Source organism: Bos indicus x Bos taurus, chromosome 6 (genome assembly GCF_003369695.1).
Source record: "Bos indicus x Bos taurus breed Angus x Brahman F1 hybrid chromosome 6, Bos_hybrid_MaternalHap_v2.0, whole genome shotgun sequence".
NCBI classification, from domain to species: domain Eukaryota; kingdom Metazoa; phylum Chordata; class Mammalia; order Artiodactyla; family Bovidae; genus Bos; species Bos indicus x Bos taurus.
Genome location: NC_040081.1, coordinates 23,933,313 through 23,953,081, shown reverse-complemented (window position 1 = coordinate 23,953,081; position 19,769 = coordinate 23,933,313). Strand labels below are relative to the sequence as shown.

Sequence of the window (19,769 nt, the reverse complement as noted above, 5' to 3'; positions counted from 1 at the left end):
CTTTTAATTTATAAATGCTTGTCTTCCTGAAGCCCCTGTCTACTTTTTGATTGGAAAATATTCAAGGATGTTGAAACTGCAAGCTTTGGTAAGACTACAATACTTTTCGTTAAGCAATTTTATCAAGCTGTCAAGTTTCAAACATTATATTATGTTTTTTTTCTAACAAAAAGGGTAGACTTTTGCAAAAAAAAAAAAAACAAAAAACACCTCTCAAAATTCTAGTGAACAATGCTTTTCTTGTCCATCCTCTTCCTTCAGCTACTTTAACACTGAATTGACTTTTTTTCTGATTGTCATTTTAATCTTTGGTCTTGATACTACATTAGTTATGTAACCATTTAGATTTTCCTCTCAAATCCCAAATACATTTTATTTAATAAATCTTACTTAACTAGCTCATTTCACTGTCAGTAGTTTTTCTTAGAACTGAGCTGTGTGCCCCTGGTCTATATATCTATATGTCTACAGTATACATCCAGGGCTTCCCTGGTGGCTCTGATGGTAAAGAATCAGCCTGCTATTCATGAGTCCAAGGTTTGATACTTGGGTTAGGAAGTTCCCCTGGAGAAGAGAATGGCTACCCACTCCAGTATTCTTGCCTGAAGAATTTCATGGACAGAGGAGCCTGGTGGGCTACAGTCCATGGGGTCACAAAAAGCCAGACATGACTGAGCGACTAACACTTTCATGGCATATATCCACCCATCGAGCCACTTACTCACCCATATGAAAAGTCATCTGAACTATAGAGAACTGGCACTATATGGGAATCTACTACAGTTTGGTATTTTTGAAGCACAGGTATAATCACCAGAGACATAAAGGTTTAAAAAACACTTTTTAAAAGAGGTTTATTACAGTTTTCAGCTAAACTGAATTGTTTAAAGCAGAATTCATATCTGCCATGGTACTTTTTAACACTGAGAGATTTCACCCTAAGATTGCTTATGTGTCACTTTCTCAGTTAAGCTTTTTTTGGTTGCCACCAGCTAATTTCCACTCTCCTTGCATACCACTCTTTTCTTTGTAGGATTTTGTAAATATACTTACATAATTAATGGTGAAATTCTTTATTGAACATCTATCACACTATGCTATGCTAAGTCACTTTAGTCGTGTCTGACTCTATGCGAGCCCATAGATGGCAGGCAGCCCACCAGGCTCCCCCGTCCCTGGGATTCTCCAGGCAAGAACACTGGAGTTGGTTGCCGTTTCCTTCTCCAATGCATGAAAGTGAAAAGTGAAAGTGAAGTCGCTCAGTCGTGTCTGACTCTTAGCGACCCCATGGATTGCAGCCTACCAGGCTCCTCCGTCCATGGGATTTTCCAGGCAAGAGTACTGGAGTGGGGTGCCATTGCCTTCTCCAATCTATCACACTACTAGATTATAAACCCCACTAGAGAAAGGACCATGTCTGTGTTGTTTATTTTATATTCCTAGTACCAGGCATAGTAGTTGGTATACAGTTAATTCTCAATAAAGGTTTGTTGCATGTGGATGAGGTTGAAGTCATTTTCATGTGGTGGAAAATTAGTTTGAAAAAGAAGAAAAAGAATGAGGAGGAGAAAGAGGGGGAGGAGAAGTAGCTACATGCCATTACTGCATTTTTCTTCTGTTGAGTGTACCTGGGTAATTGTGAAATCGCTTTTCCCTTAGAGCAACATCTTCACAGGAGAAAAACAATCCAAAGGTGCTAAGTGCTCTGCGTATAAGTTTAACTCCAACTGAGAAAGGATATCAGCACTGGTTACAGCAGCAATTTAAAGAGAGATAAAGCTCCGAGGGTCAATACTGATAGGATACTTTTGAGCACTATCTTGCTATTAGTTCCCAGAAAGAAAATGTTTTGATCAATGCACATATTGGCTGTGTACTGTACATAAGGCATGCTATTTGACTTTATAATGTGTATCAAAAAGCCTCTGATTCAAACTAATTATAATATGATTGGGAATTTTATAGGAATGCATGGAAAAGCTAACAAGAAACAAAAGTAAATGCTAAATACAAGGGCAAATGATTGGTACTGCCGGTGTTAAGACCAACCAGCACAAAGACTGGAGGGGGGTCTAGTCCATTCCGATGGGAAGAGAAGAGCAAGACAACTATTCTAGATAGATATGGAAAGAAGTGGGTAGGAAAAAAAATGTGAACAGGAAAGCTGAAAGTTGTTCAGGACAATGAGCAGAATAATTTGGCTTAAGTAAAGGGTTCACACAGAAGGAAGCAGAGAGATAGGTCACCAAGGTAGACTGACCCATAAAATAAAATCATAACTATGAAGCTGAAGAGGAGTACGCTGCCAGCCACGGGGAAATCCCACCCAGACACGTGGCATTGTTAGAGCAACATAAAATATTCAGTGATTATAATATCTTAATAGTGCACAACATTCTATTTCAAAGTAATTTCATCTATTATTCACAAGAGAAATTTTTTTCTCCTTTTACAGAGATGTCACCATTTGTCAATACATTTAGATGAGTTAGTTGTTTGATGGCAAAGTTGTGGTTCAGAGCTACATCTTTGGTCCTGGCATCTTGCAGGAGTAAGCAGGGCTTGTCAGAATGAGGAAACCGAAGCAGGAAGATGGGCGAGCTGTTCGCCTGTGTTAGTGCAGACTGGAAAAGATAAGAGTGGGGTGGATTGAAGTGGGCCGTGGAATGGAGTACGGGGTGGGACATGTAAAGTCCTCACTGAGTTCTGAAAGCCGTTTTTAATCGCAGGCAAGTGTGAACTACTAATCAGAACGATTGGACATTTAAACATAAGGCTGATCATAGGATTATTATCAGTTTTTAGACAGAACAGACTCACAGAGATAGAAAACAAACGTATGGTTACCAAAGAGGGCAGGAGGGGAGGGATAAATTAGGAGAACGGGATTAACGGATACACACTACCATATATAGGATAACCAACAAGGACCTACTGTATAGCACAGGGAACTCTATTCAGTATATTATAATAACCTATAAGGGCAAAGAGTCTGAAAAAGAAAAAAAAAATATGTATAACTGAATCATTTTGCTGTATACTTTAACATGACACTGTAAATCAACTATACTTCAATCAAAAAAGAGACAGCAGAATAAACTTATTTTTCCTTATTCTTTCATTTTTCCAGAGCTATTACTGCTGCCTTAATTCGCAAGAGTTTTAAAAATCAAATCAAAACTACGAGGTTATAATTCCAGAGGCCTTTATGATCATCTGTTTCTAAGAATCAAATGGTTAACTCAGAAATTCTTTACCATTATTTCTTTCCATTGATTGTGTTCTGAAGGTGCTTGCAGCCCAGTTTGACTGCACTGCCTTTTAAAATTCTCGTTAACATTTATTTTATTCAAATCCTCCCTTCAACAGTGAATAGCTAACTCCCACTCCCACATACTGTACACAGTGTTAGCATAATAGCTTGAAAGTACTTTAGAGATTTTACACAAAGGTCTTTTGAAACTGTGCTCAAACTGGAGAATATATCTTTCTTCTTCCTATCAGTTTATCTTTTTCTCTCAGGAGACTTTTCTTTTATGAAAAGGTTCCCAAAATGAAATGCTTCTCTCCCCTCGCTGGGAGATTGTGGTCTGCCCTAAAGGCAAAAGCGAATGAACCACAGAACCTCAAAGACAGCAATGCCCTGATGTCTATTGTTTTTTAAGTTTCTACCTTGTTAAATCAGAACCGTAGACAAAGAAGCAATGCATATCTTATTCGAGAAATTGCTATTGGTCTCAAGCAAAACTGCACTGCTTAGCATTCTGATGAATGGATAAAGGCTAGGTCTGTTTCCATGGAGTAAAATCCCAGTTCTCTCTCTCCTTTCCCCTCTTCCCCTGTTTTGAGTTTTTTTTTTTCCCTTAATTTTTAAAAAGCTTGTAAGTATAGTACATGCTACTTAGTAATCAAACTCTGTCAAGAAAATTATTCATGTGGGCACTGTCTTCAATAGATGTAACAGAAAAAAAAATGCTTAATGCTATAAAACAGTACAAACATACATGTTCATATTTTATATACTTTTGGTAAATAACACGATCACAGTGGGTCATGAAGACAATCTAATGAGTTCTTGCATTTCTTATATGTACCACAAGGGAATTTCTGGTAGAAGATGAAGAAGGCTTTTGCAATCAAAGGGAACTACTTCTTACTGATTTTACATAAGAGGCTTCAAGATGGAGATTTTGTCTGGAAAACAAAGTGTTTGCTGCTGAAAAAGAAACAAGTTACAAAAACAGTGGCTTTGACTTTATTTTTCCCTCTTTCTAATCAAACGCTAACCATTCTCCCACGTTCAGATTGTATTTTATCTTCAACAAGGCCCTCCCTGACCATTCTAGAAAAATCATCCCTTGTTGAGTGGACTGAAGGGTTTGACTTTCTGCTGCTGTTGTTCAGTTGTCAGTCCTGTCTGACTCTTGTGATTCCGTGGACTGTAGCCCTCCAGGTTCCTGTTACCTGTTCAGATCCATCACTACCTGACTGAGTGATCTTGGGCAAGGCAATTACCATAGAGACTTACTCTGCGGGGGAAATGATATTTAAAGTGTAATTCAAATTTTTAAAAAGAAATGACATTTAAGTAAGTATTCAAAAGTAATATACTTACCTAGCACAAGATCTGATTAGTGGTAGGGTCTCAATAGATGAAATCTGAATTTGGATTTCAAGCGATAGTTTCTTTTTCTTATTTTTCTCAATCCTTTACCTGTGGCATTCCCACCGTTCTTATTTAAATCCCTAGCCTTCCTAAGAAGCATGATTTTGGATTACTCTTCAGTTGTTCTTTCTTTGAAAGCCTACACCTATCAGAGCAGTAGCTGTCTACCCTCCTATACCTTAGAGTCTCCTAAGTTCAGTTCAGTTCAGTCACTCAGTCGTGTCCAACTCTTTGCGACCCCATGAATTGCAGTACGCCAGGCCTCGCTGTCCATCACCAACTCCCGGAGTTCACTCAGACTCACGTCCATCGAGTTGGTGATGCCATCCAGCCATCTCATTCTCTGTCGTCCCCTTCTCCTCCTGCCCCCAATCCCTCCCAGCATCAGAGTCTTTTCCAATGTCCCCTAGAGAACGATTAAAAAGTAACAGTGCCTGGGCCTCACTTCTGACCAACTGAACTTGGAACTCTGAAGATAATCACAACGTTTGTATCAGACAATAAACGAAAAGGTAGGGAGAAAAAGAATGACTAAAAATGCTTCATTAAAACCAAACCAAAAGACAGCACATACTATACAGAGGGATTTGTAAACACTCACCTTTGTTATTGTATACATCTAAGTAATTTGGTGCTGAAAAAATTGTAATGAGAGAGGGGAAGCCTGTTGTTTGGCTTTTCCTGTACATGCGGTACCTAAAAACAATTAAATGCAAGTTAAAACAAGGCTAAGTATGAAAAATATATCACATTATAGATTTAGAAATACAAAATTAAATTTTTAGCATTCAAAGAGAATTCAATTATGTAACATTAAAATTTTCTCATTAAAGTCTGTTACACAGAGATTTCAATTCATTTCAGGGTGACAATGAAAACACAGAGTCACGTGTACAATTTCCAAATAGGTCTTTTCTAAGGTTAGTATACCCAGGGAGGGTGGAATTCAGTGAAAAATCATAATTCATTTCTATATGTTCAATAGAGAGGACAGAGGCCACACTTTTTGCACATAGATATCTGACCCACCATGTTTTCCATGCCAATATCTTTAACATAAAAAGACTAAACAAGCAGAGTAATATAGAAACTTCACCACTAATTACCAAGCTGATTATTCTATTTATCTATAATATTCTATTATGGCTATATAAATCCATTATGCCTAGGCTGATCTGCTTTTTAAAGAACATCTGGTTAAATATATGGGTTTTACAAGCCGAAATTGCTTCTGTTTTAGAATTTTATTTATTACCAGTCTCTTCTGGTTTCTGTAGGTCAAAGATTATAATCTCAGCATATAAACATTTAATCAATCAGTAATGAAACATCTTCAAGATCTTTGGAAATAAATCAACAATCCAGTTGTTTTTCTCCCACTGAGACAAAAATAAGACTCTAGTCCTCAAATAATCAAAAAATACAGGAGATTTGGTTCTTTTCCATCAAGGTGATAAGGTATCTCATGACTTCTATGTGACAGATTTTAAGAATATCAATTTAGAAAAATTCCTAAAATGCAAAACAAAATTTTATCATTCTTTGGTTATTTTGTGTCAGTAATTTCTGGCAGCCTAATCATGCCTAATTTAGCTGAGTTCTAAATGGGCCTCAAACAGTACCTTTGGATAGATAAATAATCCCCTTAATATTTCTAATTTTACAAATATTTTGATACTACTTTTCCCAGGAGACAATACCCTCTTAAAAATCTTTCGGAATGGCCTCAAAGTATTTATTCTGCTTATGGAACTGAGCTTTGTTGGCAGAAAATCAGAATGTAAAGGATGGTGGCACTCTTAACCCTAGTGTCCTGACTTTATAAAGTGTGGCTGACTGTGCTTAATTAACAATAAATAAAAACAAAGAATCTGGATGATGTAACTTCAATTTTTCCTAATGAATCAATCAACTGCTCATTTTAAACATATATATTTGTTGATTTTAACTGATGCACTTAACCTATTTTCAAATAAGCAGATGGATTTCAGGTCTATTGTGGGATTAAGATAAACATGCTATGAACATGTTCAGTTGGGACAGTCAGCCAAAAAACAATGGTGACACCATTGCCCCCAAAGTGAAAAAGATTATTTGAGGACTTGATTGGCTGGGTATCAGATCAGATCAGATCAGTCGCTCGGTCGTGCCCGACTCTTTGCGACCCCATGAATCGCAGCACGCCAGGCCTCCCTGTCCATCATCAACTCTCAGAGTTCACTCAGACTCACGTCCATCGAGTCAGTGATGCCATCCAGCCATCTCATCCTCTGTCATCCCCTTCTCCTCCTGCCCCCAATCCCTCCCAGTATCAGAGTCTTTTCCAATGTTTGCATGAGGTGGCCAAAGTACTGGAGTTTCAGCTTTAGCATCACTCCTTCCAAAGAAATCCTAGGGCTGATCTCCTTCAGAATGGACTGGTTGGATCTCCTTGCAGTCCAAGGGCCTCTCAAGAGTCTTCTCCAACACCACAGTTCAAAAGCATCAATTCTTCGGCGCTCAGCCTTCTTCATAGTCCAACTCTCACATCCACACATGACCACAGGAAAAACCATAGCCTTGACTAGACGAACCTTAGTTGGCAAAGTAATGTCTCTGCTTTTGAATATGCTATCTAGGTTGGTCATAACTTTCCTTCCAAGGAGTAAGCGTCTTTTAATTTCATGGCTGCTGTCACCATCTGCAGTGATTTTGGAGCCCCCAAAAATAAAGTCTGACACTGTTTCCACTGTTTCCCCATCTATTTCCCATGAAGTGGTGGGACCGGATGCCATGATCTTTGTTTTCTGAATGTTGAGCTTTAAGCCAACTTTTTCACTCTGCTCTTTCACTTTCATCAAGAGGTTTTTGAGTTCCTCTTCACTTTCTGCCATAAGGGTGGTGTCATCTGCATATCTGAGGTGATTGATATTTCTCCCGGCAATCTTGATTCCAGTTTGTGTTTCTTCCAGTCCAGCATTTCTCATGATGTACTCTGCATTTAAGTTAAATAAACAGGGTGACAATATTCAGCCTTGACGAACTCCTTTTCCTATTTGGAACCAGTCTGTTGTTCCATGTCCAGTTCTAACTGTTGCTTCCTGACCTGCATATAAATTTCTCAAGAGGCAGATCAGGTGGTCTGGGATTCCCATCTCCTTCAGAATTTTCCACAGTTTATTGTGATCCACACAGTCAAAGGCCTTGGCATAGTCAATAAAGCAGAAATAGATGCTTTTCTGGAACTCTCTTGCTTTTTCGATGATCCAGTGGATGTTGGCAATTTGATCTCTGGTTCCTCTGCCTTTTCTAAAACCAGCTTGAACATCAGGAAGTTCACGGCTCACATATTGCTGAAGCCTGGCTTGGAGAATTTTGAGCATTACTTTACTAGCGTGTGAGATGAGTGCAATTGTGCAGTAGTTTGAGCATTCTTTGGCATTGCCTTTCTTTGGGATTGGAATGAAAACTGACCTTTTCCAGTCCTGTGGCCACTGCTGAGTTTTCCAAATTTGCTGGCATACTGAGTGCAGCACTTTCATAGCATCATCTTTCAGGATTTGGAATAGCTCAACTGGAATTCCATCACCTCCACTAGCTTTGTTCATAGTGATGCTTTCTAAGGCCCACTTGACTTCACATTCCAGGATGTCTGGCTCTAGGTCAGTGATCACACCATCGTGATTATCTGGGTCGTGAAGATCTTTTTTGTACAGTTCTTCTGTGTATTCTTGTCACCTCTTCTTAATATCTTCTGCTTCTGTTAGGTCCATACCATTTCTGTCCTTTATCGAGCTCATCTTTGCATGAAATGTTCCTTTGGTATCTCTGATTTTCTTGAAGAGATCCCTAGTCTTTCCCGTTCTGTTGTTTTCCTCTATTCTTTGCACTGATCGCTGAAGAAGGCTTTCTTATCTCTTCTTGCTATTCTTTGGAACTCTGCATTTAGATGTTTATATCTTTCCTTTTCTCCTTTGCTTTTCGCTTCTCTTCTTTTCACAGCTACTTGTAAGGCCTCCCCAGACATCCATTTTGCTTTTTTGCATTATTACTGCAAATATCAGCTACAAGAGCACTGAGTGTACAATATTGGATCATTTCATACTTGTTGATTGATGCTTGAGAAAAGCTAATTTTGAAAAAAATTTAGGATCTGCCTTGATTCAGAACCTTCATAGGTTTGGGTTTACTTCAGAATGCTGGCATCTACATTTCTGATTTCAGTACACAGGTTATAAAAATAAATGTTCCTCCTTTTCAGAAAATTTAGAATATGAAGGAACGAATTTAAGCATTTAAAGCAAAACAGGGCCTTTCAGTGGAGCTTATTGGGAAGGGTATTGGACTTCAAATCCTAAAAAGTTAATTATGTTTATTTCCTCCATGCCTATATCCCAAATGTAGATTTAATGTACCCTCAGACTGCATATCTGTTATTTTTAAAATTTCTATGTCCTTATAATCTGTTTACATTTTAAAAAGTTACCAGTCATTGCAAAATCATGTTATGTATTTGCGAGTTAGAATATAGGAGTTTCCCCATCATTTGAAGTCTCTGTTTTTGCCCTTTAAAACTTTACAGGGATCAGGAATGATATTCTTTAAACAAGAGCACAACAATGCAATCTCTGTTAAATACTAATGTGTAATTCAGACCAACGTGGCTGATGGAGACTGAAAAGTAGCTAGTAATTTACTCACTTACAGGACAAAGGTAAGAGCAGGAACTGAAAGAAATAGGAAGAGGTGGCCTGCCTCACTGTGCTTAAAACAGCCAGTTGAAAATTCTACCTGTTCATAAAGTGAAAGTGAAGTCTCTCAGTTGTGTTGCGACTCCCATGTCCATGGGATTCTCCAGGCAAGAATCCTGGAGTGGGTTGCCATTTCCTTCTCTAGAGGATCTTCCTGACACAGGCATCAAACCCAGGTCTCCCACACTGCAGGCAGACTCTTTTCTGTCTGAGCCACCAGGGGCTTCTAAACAGCTAGCAGAGCACTTAAAAGCAGACTTTACAGCACATCCACAACCACTTATTCCTCTGGATCCCGCCATATCTTTGACACCGGAAGGCAATTTTTAGATCTAATCCTTCAGGGGGAGAGTTTGGCAAAGGGAACCTCCACAGCCAAACACATGAAGGAATGACAAAACAATGCATGGTTTTCATAAACCCACAAGACTGCTCACCCTGCATCTTGGGCTTCATGAGCTCGGAGGATAGATAACAAGTTATTGTGCTGCAAGAATTCACATACAGCCGGGTAACTGCCAGAGAGAGAGAAAGAAAAGAGAAGCATCTGTTAAAAAATCATCAAGAGCATATTTCCTATAACATCCAGACCTATGTGATCTGATCAAGTGTAATCAAACATGTAACATTTATGAGACAAACTTCTTGGTTCTAAGGACAGGTGTTTCCCTGTGGCAGAAAAAATACCTATAGCCGAACTTTCTTTTTTTTTTTTTTTTTAATTGAAGTACAGTTGATGTGTTAATTTCTGCTGTACAGCAAAGTGATTCAATTATATATATATACACTTTTTTATTTTCTTTTCCATTATGGTGTATAACAGTATATTAAATATAGTATCCTAAGCCATACACTGAGACCTTGCTGCTTATCCATTCTGTATATAGTAGTTTACATCTGCCTATAGATGTATTTCTATTTACTTATTTGTTTATTTAGGTTGTTCCAGGAGGCTTGCAGGATCTTAGTTACCAGACCAACAATCAAACCCGGGCCCCCAGCAGCTGAGGCATGGAGTCCTAACCACTTGGACAGCCAGGGAAGTCCATACTTCTGAAGAGCTGGAGGTGTATAAATTGGAAAAAGTATCCACTCATAGACAAAATCAACATTATCAAGTCTATATCTAACTATAGAGTGAACAGAAGTATAAATATAACATGAGAGTGGAATTTAAAATATAAACCCCCATTTTCTCAAATACTGCCCTATATGTATTTGGGTGCCTGCTTGGGAGCTTGATAGAAATGACTGAGCTAGGGAATGGCAGAGAGTAAGCCTTCTGAGAAGTCAAATTGTCAACATCTTTATGGGTAAGTCAACTGAATATGTCATTCAAAATCTAAACAACAGTATGAAATTCACAAGATTTAAAAATGTGTACTTTAAATAGGACCAACAGAATTTTACCTTGAGGCTTATTCTTGATTGTGACTCATTAAAAATATCAAATATACAATAGAGATGATTTTGTCTATTAAGAAAGTCTCAAAACCAAAGATGGAAATGTAATTAAAAATGAGATTGAAATTATAAATTAAACATGGAAAATCTTTTGCCATCACTTTATCTCTGCTCCAAGAATTTTTAATGAGAAAATGTATATCATAAAAAGAAATAGATTTTAGATAATTCAAATCAAGAGATAGCAAACTGATGCTTGTTTAAATATAAACAATTATAGATACTCACTAGAATCTAAACTACTAGAACCTTTCTCAGAAGACAGAGGACGAGATGGCTGGATGGCATCACTGACTCCATGGTTATGAACTTGAGCAAGCTCTGGGACATGGTGAAGGACAGGGAAGCCAGGGTGTGCTGCTGTCTATGGGGTCTCAAATGGACACGACTGAGTGACTGAAACACAACATACACTAAACAATTCCCAATTATATAAAAAAAGATGAAAATAGCTTCTACGCTACAGATTTTCTAAGAATTCTCTGATGAATAGGAAAAAAATACCAATGGCATACCATTGCAGGGATACTAATGATAAACAGGATTCTGTTTTTAGACCTCAAATCAAAAACAGTCTTTGCGCCTGTGCACACATATTTGTATGCATGTGTCTGAGTGTGCATATATGTGTGTTCTACAATATTCTAGCAGTTCACTAAGGGAGAGATAAAGAGGAGACATCCATGACGCCTTCACTTCCCAGTGTTCCAGGTCATTCCAATAAATGAATAAACCATCTAATTGATGAACATTAGCATGACCTACTAACTAGAGGAGATGGTTCCCCAAGTGACTACACGGAAATATGGCCACAGGGTACCTAGATTATGCGTTGACCAACATGTGTCTTCAAAGACAGTTCTACTTTGGGAGAAGGTGAGTATACCACCTTTCCAGACCAGTGCGTCAACAAAAGAAACCTAAATTTCCGAGACACTGGTTGGTCTTCAAAATACAGTACATTTGCTTGTTACATATTAAGCTATAAAATGCCCAGCCAAGGGCACTCAGTAAATGCTCCTTCCCTGTCTCTTTAAGCAGTGTACTTACATTTCATGTGCCCTCACAATGGTTCTTTAGAAGACACTTTATTGCCTTGTACCACTGTAAGACAAAGGTTGTCTGTCTAGGTTTGTTACTTATTTCCTTTGGGCACATGGCTTGGCTGCTCTTTTTTATCTATTTTTTCCTTTTGGAAGAACTTACCTAGTCTTATGAAAATATCATTTTAATATATTTTCCTCATGCTAAACCTTACATGTTTAATCTAAGTTTCCTCCCATGGAAATATATGTCATTTTTAATGAAAATCTGAAGAAGATAAAATTAACATAGCAGTAATTTGCTAGGTTAATAGCTTTAAGTGAGGAACACTTGCATTATTACTTGGAACAAACTCATTTTGAAGAAGATATTTCAAAATGTAAAAGCATGTATAATCTCATACTTGAACTTCCTAAGAATTACAAACATTTTTCTAAATAATAATTTCTTTAATTAGAGATAAAAACCTTCTACCATATTTTTATGGAAATATACATGAGAATAAACCACAAAGTATTTAGCTGAAAAGCATTTAAAAACATATGTGTAGAGTGGTAGGAAAAGCACAGTTCAGAACACGTTTAACAACACAGAGAGAGTTGGAAAATCATTAATTCATGAATAATTTATCAAAGACTTATTGGTAATTTTTTTTCCCATTTGTTATGAGACACAAGGAGGGTGACATGGTAAGTACAAGGAATGGTTTCTGTTCTGAAGATATAATGCACTAGGTAGGAAAATAAAAACATAAAGTAAAAAGCTTCATTAAAGATAAAACAGTAAAGTTTCATAGAGACATTATAAAGAAAGAAACAAAGCATGTGGTCTCAAGAAATCTTTTTAAAAAAATCTTTCTCTTGTACTAGATCTTTTTTCTTGTCTTTCTTTCTCTTTTCACTACTAAGGTGATACTTCTGAGCTCACCAAGAAGAAAGAGTCTCTTCCTCCAGGCTGATCAGTCCAAAAAGGGGCCATGGATGAGCCTTCTGAGCAGAAGGTGGGCTGGATCTCAGACCCCCACCATGTGCCTCCACAGGGGCACATTTTCAGGAACAACTTATCTGCAAGAGTGATTTTGCTGGAAAGGTTTCATCTAACTCTGTGTCCTGAGCAGGTCTGGTAACAACACTTGCTTCAAGGGTTGGTAAAGGCCAGGGATGCTTTCAGCTATTCATTTACCACAGTGTGTAGCTATATTTGGGGGAAGAAGTTATTGTATTCTTTGATGCTTATTTTTTTTCTATTGGAATATGAGTATTCCTTAAGCACTAGAAACTGTGTCTTCTCTGAGTAGAAAACAAGGTAGAAATCTCCATAGAATAGTGAGACTATTATCATAGTATCGTAGACAAAATCAATATTATCAAGTCTATATCTAACCATAAAGTGAACAGAAGTATAAATATAACATGAGAGTGGAATTTAAAATATAAACCCCCATTTTCTCAAATACTGCCCTATATGTATTTGGGTTCCTGCCTGGGAGCTTGACAGAAAGGACTGAGCTAGGGAATGGCAGAGAGTGTTATTTATTTCATAGAACTGAGATGAAGATTAAATGAGGTAGCAATATATGTAGATGTTCTGGCCCAGAGCCTGGCCCATAGCAGTAGACATTCAGCAATGTCTCCTACTTGTCTCCCCACCACCATGGTGTGGTGGGAAAAATACAACACAGAATGAATGGTGAGGCAGCAACTCCAGATTCCAGCAGTAGTTGTTCCATTTAGTAGTTGTGACTTGTGTTAGATCTCAGGGGCAATGACTTATGGGGATTAGTAGACAGGTAAGGTGCTAGAATTCCACACACACGCACAAAAAAGAGGAATAGGAAGGAGACTGAGCATGAGCAAAGGTGAAGCAGAAAAGACAAAATCACGAGAAATGATAGAAAAAACTGTTTTGGCACCAGAGCAAATAGCTCTTATTAGACTAGACTCATTCTGTTGATGCTCTTATTTTTGTTTCTGGTTATGTTAAAATATATTTTAGACCTGAAATAAATCTTGTAGATTTCAGATGCTTTAACCATGCTAACACCCAGCAAGCATTATTAAAATGGCCATTTTATCCTTCTGTGCCTTTGCATATCCTTTCCCTGTGCTTGTTTGTTTGTTTCTTCATGAAGGACCACTTTTCTGCCAAGCCTGAGCTAAATTATCACTTGAGAAACCTTCCCTTCAAACCTACCTCACCCTGAGGTGTACAAAATTGCTGCATCCACCATGTTCCCATAACATATGAATCTAATATATCACTTGTCATGCTGTAGTGTAATTTATGTTTCTACATCTGCTCTCCAATAACAGTGAATGACTGCCTTAAGAGACAGACACTTTTATTTGTCTTCATATCCTAAATGCTCAGCAGCAATTTTTCAGCTTACTGATGCTCATACGTAATTGTTGTAGTAGCCTCAACATGGGCGGTTACATAAGTGAGAGATGCAAAGGGTTTCTCTCCCTCATTGGCTTCTCCCTCATTGGCAATCCCTCGCCAGTGGACCAAGAGAAAGCCTCCATTCACCTCCTTGGTGCCTCAGTAGCTCTCAGCCCAGTAGGACGGAGGGCTCACTCCCCTGCCCAGCTCCCTCTAGGCTCCTTGGGACCTGCCAATGGATTACTAGCCCCGGGATGTCCTGGTGCTGCCTAATGACGCCAAGACTATTGTTTCCTAGGACGTGCTGTGTTTTCTCTCTGCCCAAGGGTGCTCTAATTAATTTCATTTTGCCCACAAAGGATCATGTCTGGTAGGGTTCCAACTCTTCCTGCCAGAACTTCACCAGAGCTTAATTAGCCCTTACTTGCTCCTAGCTGCCAGGTGCCTCAGGAGCAGTGAGCGAATTTTATTTAAGGCAAACTTTTATTGAAGTACAACATTTTAACAGAAAACTGCACAAATGAGAAGATGACAACTTGATACACAAAACTGCACAAATCGGACAATTACAACTGGACACCTTTGTAACTAGCACTCGTATTGAGACAAAGAACATTACCTGAACCCCAGCAACTTTTCACATCTTCTTTAAGTCACCATTACCTCCTCACTAAGGGTAACTACCATCCTGGTTTTTAATGTTATAGATCTGCTTTCTCTAATGCTGAATTCCTATTTCAATGAAATCACCAAGTATACCCCCTTTTAGTATCTGTTTCTTCAGCTCATCATAATACTTGTGACACTCATCCATGTTGTTCTGTGCAGTTTTGGTTAACTCATTCTCATTTGCTGTATTTAGCTGTATAAATATTCTATAATTTATGATTCATTCTACTAAATAGACATTTGGGCTGTTTCCATTACTTGGCTATTGAATACTGCTGCTCTATGTCTTTTGGCACACATGTGTAAGCGTTTCTAGTTGATAAAAAAACAGGAGTAGAATAGCTTAGTTATGAGGGTCCAGCTTTAGTGTATACCACAGCAGCTACCTATAATTTGGGACTGGAGGTCCAGTGAGACCATTTGGGTAGTCATCTTTCAAGAATTCCCAGAGCATTATTTTCCTCATATTTTTTTACCACTTTTCCTGCCTGCAGGAGCCTTCACCACTGATTCTGGTTGGATATATTCTACTCATCCTTTAAAGCTCAGGACTAACAATATTTCCACCATGAGGAGTCTCTTAAACACCATCCATCCTTGTTTGGGGCTGTGTGTGTGTGTGAAAGAGAGAGAGATAACTTCCACATTTATTGCAAAACTACTCACCTTGCAATTTATTTGTCAGTTTATTTTTCGGTCTCTGACACCAGACTGTCATTCCCTCAAAGGCAGGGACTTCGAGCATCTATAAAACCTCACAGAAGGCATATATAGTACGTGTTCGGCTAATATGTGTTAAATAATTGAATGAGTGAATGAATTCTCCAAAGAATACTCGTGAATCTGGAATAGTTGAATTGAGGTGAGGGGAGGGGAAGGATGCTGTGAAAGCAGGTATGATTTCAACAGACTAAAAATGGTCTTGAACTCAGAGTGGGAAAGAGGGAAGGCAGGATGGTCTAGATGCTGGTTATATTTTAAAGAGAGGGCCATTAAAATATGATGACTGGCTAGTGGTGATTTCAATGCAAAAAGAAAAAGAAAAAATATTTGCTATTCTGTATAACTGGGAAAATAAACCGTTAATAGAAACAGAAAAAACAGGAGAAATCCCCAGTGGAAAGGTAAATAATAAACCTCTTCAAGCAAGGTGAGTTCAAGAGAAGGTTGACAAAGGAACATCTAAGATGAAAAATTCCAGCAGAAAACTAGAAACAGAGAATGCTTGCTCAGGAAAGATAAAGAGATAAATGGACCAGGCACAGATCTGGTAATCTAACCAGAGTTCATAGTTTACAGTGAAGCTACGGACACAGATGAGGTTCTTGGGTAAAGTGCGAAGAAAAAACTGTCAAGAACAGGAGGAAGACAAAGAAAGATGCAGTGGAACAGACGGATCTGCCTGATAAGTTGGAGGGCAAGCAGGATCTGTGAAAAAGGAGGAACCGCAGGATTTCAAGGTGGAAAGGGCCGACAAGAATGCCAACTGCAAAAGAGCAGTGGGGCAGCTTGGGAACAGAAGAAAGGCTGCTGATCTGCGATTGAGAAACCAACAGTGACTGGAGTGAGCTGCCATTTGCAGCTTCAAAAACACATTTTAAGTGACCCTCAAGATGTTTTCAAATCTCAGTGCTTAGAGGAATGTGAGAGTGGTTAGTTAAACTTACTCCTGGAGCAAGCTAAATCTAGAACACAAAGCTCACAGGACACACCCAAGGCCAACAACCCAAAGCACCAAGTCTGGCCAACAGTTTCATTTGCTCTAATGAAGATGAAATTTTTACCTCTGATTTGTCATGATCTTCACAAATCTTTACAATCTAACTCATGGCTCATTCAAGCATCTCAGTTACTTCAATGTTATAGTCATTGAGCGTGCAAACTCTGGTCTAAGGTTCTAAAGGTAATAGTAGCACTGGAGCAAAAAGGGATTCCTTCCTCTGTCACATGCACTGTCTTCTATAACTCATGAGCAGTATCAGCAAATCCTTCTAGATGCATTTGTCCATGCAACTTCATTGTATTTAAACCACTGCCCAGACGATACATTAGATCATGGACAGAGTGGCAGAGCAAATTAAATCCACAAACTACAGACACATGTGAAATAAAACTGGGAGTTGTGGATGAAAGTAACTGCCAATAACTCTACCTGTTTTTCCTGTTCTTCTACCAGTTTTCTTGTTCCTTTGTACCTGCTCTAGACCGGCTTTATAAACCATGGCCATAGAAGATGCCTTGACACCTTCAAGATGGCACGAAAGAAAAAAGAATCCAAAAGGTCTAGAGGAATGCGTGAGCCATTTTTCTCTTCTTCAGATAAGACATAATTCACACTGCTTTACCATTAGTCAGAGGACACAGGCTGTGGATTTTGACAGTCAGCATTAGTCATGGCTAAAGATCATTATCTCTTAAGAACCTCTAATGAGATGAGTTTAACAATCATTTTGTTGAGAACAAAGGTGTGAAAGCACATAATCCTCTAATTATCTAGTTGATGGACTTTATCTCTGATGTAAACACATCTAAGTCTACAGCCACAAAACAAAAATATCATAACTTTATACAAGTTCAGTACAGGACTTTATTTAGAAGATGACATATTTGAACAGCTAACTCAGCTAACAGAAGAATGTTATACTGTGAATTAAAGAACGATTAATACTATATGTGTTAATATCAAAATCAAGAGGTTTATAATTTGTTTGATATTGTATTATTGAAGTGCAACTCAGTGGTATCAAGTAGGTAATTTAAACACTCTTGGTATAATTAAGGATTTAACACTAGATCTGAAAAATTGAACACTTGGCAAATACAGTTGTATTTCAACAAAACAACTTTTCCCTAAAAGTTAGAAGTCTTTAATAAAAGATTACTCCCCAATTAACTAATTACTGAAAAGAAATCTTCAGGCTTTTCGGAAATACTATACCATGCCTTTATTTTAGCCAAAGTTTCCAAAACTTGGAAATGAACTGCAAACTTTCTGATAAAGAGGCTTGGAACAAACCTTTTAATATTTAAAACAAAGACTATTCTTTGAATGATGGCTTACAGTGAACAAGACTTTCTGTTCACAAACTTCAATTTCTCAATCACATCAACAGATAAGCAAAAGGAAACTTTTTTGCCCCATCAGGGAAACAACGTATGGAACAAAATATTCCAGAATAAACTCTGATCAGTGTTATGCAGGAGGATGATATCTGCTTACTCAAGAGATGAAAGATATGGAGTTGGATGCAGTTCACAGAGTTCTTCCAGTCTGATCATTAGCTTAGCTGCCAGGGCAGGAACTGAGTGTAAACTTCAATGACTACCGGGTATGATTTTTCAGTTAAGAGAAAAAAACAAAAAACAAAACCCATACTGTATTCTAGAGCTTAAATTCTCAACTTCTCCATAATCTCTTTGCATTGTCATTCTGGCCACTTTCACATCAAACTGTACATCTGATAAGGGAACCGAGTGAAACTGCGGTAATAAAATGCAGTAGGCTAAAACTGAGGGAAAATAAGATATCAGGAAGATCACGAGGACATGCAAAAATCCCAACCGAGCTGTTGACTTCTTTCTGAAGTGCTCTGAAGTATTAAGGGTATGGGGAAATCGCCATACATTTGCAAACAGAAACATTACTATAAAAATTTTGTCAATTTGGCTTGTCAAGTGCTAAAAATAAATTTACGGTGGTACTTATATACTGGGTTGCTACTAATTTTAATTAATTATTCAGGAAGTCTGATGAACTTAGGAAAATTTAAGAATAACTTGAAAATAATTTAGTTAACCAATTTAAAACTGTTTTTCTGATTTAAGATATGAAAACTGGTAAAAACATTTTTAAGTGATTACATAATTGAATGAAAAAAAAAAAATCAAGGCTGGCACTGGATTTTTTTCCCTATGGTTCTTGAAACAGAACCAACTTTCTGCTAAACCCTACTATCTTCTTCAGCTGCCTGGACATCACGAAACTACTGGTCTCTTTTATGCCTTTTCTATTCTTCACAGATAGCGTATCTATACATCTATATCGACACATCCATTTATTTATCTATCAATTTATTTATATTTCTATTTTCCAGGGGCTAAGAATCTATTTGAACCAGGCTTTCAAAGAGAACCTTCATTTATATTTGTTTCCTAGGAAAGTTACACACATAACAAATAAATCAAATACATGGACTGATCAATGACAACAGTTCCGAACGCCACATGCTCCAGGAGGTGGAGCTCTCTGACCTCACCTGTAGAAGTATGAACACCCCCTGACTGTGTTGTGAGTGAAATGTTCCTGAGTCTTCTCGTTTCCAAAATCTTCCAGCGGGTCTGACCACAGGATATCACACATAGGTCCATAAGCAGGTGGTTCTTTGAATCGGTCTAACTAAGAAAAATAGAAGACAGAGAGCAAAATACTAATCTTTGGAAAGTTGGAACTTGGAAGAAACCAGCATTTCACAAAAACCATCTTTGCTTCCCAGTCACTGTACAGAGTGAACTCCCCAACCTCTCTCCTGTTCTGAGGTCTTTCCTCCCCATTCGTCTACTCCTCACCTCTTCCATTTTCCTTCCTTCTTCTTCCTGATGCTCATTTATTATCTGCCTTCATTTCACCTTATACCTCTCTCTCACTTCTTTAATTCCCACTCTGTTTTTCCTTTCTCCTGATTTCCTCTTTGTCTTTCTCTCCTTCTTAGTTTTTTTTTTAAATCTAGCCAAGTGTTTTAGTTATTACCAACTGATATTCTACCTGTGTTTCATTTCTTGAGAAGCTTTTATTTTACTTGATTTTTGGGGAAATT

The 19,769-nt window shown here is 38.0% G+C and overlaps 1 protein-coding gene across 2 annotated transcripts in view; it reads right to left on the bottom strand.

Annotated features, from left to right (window-relative positions):
* Positions 1–19,769, bottom strand: part of PPP3CA (protein phosphatase 3 catalytic subunit alpha) — a 325,003-nt gene that overhangs the window by 44,527 nt on the left and 260,707 nt on the right. For both annotated transcript variants that reach the window (XM_027543972.1, XM_027543973.1), the window contains exons 6-8: positions 19,212–19,351; positions 9,834–9,911; positions 5,268–5,362 (exon numbers count right to left, since the gene is read on the bottom strand). In XM_027543972.1, the coding sequence (XP_027399773.1) occupies positions 5,268–5,362; positions 9,834–9,911; positions 19,212–19,351 (313 nt within the window). The remainder of the gene's footprint in view (positions 1–5,267; positions 5,363–9,833; positions 9,912–19,211; positions 19,352–19,769) is intronic.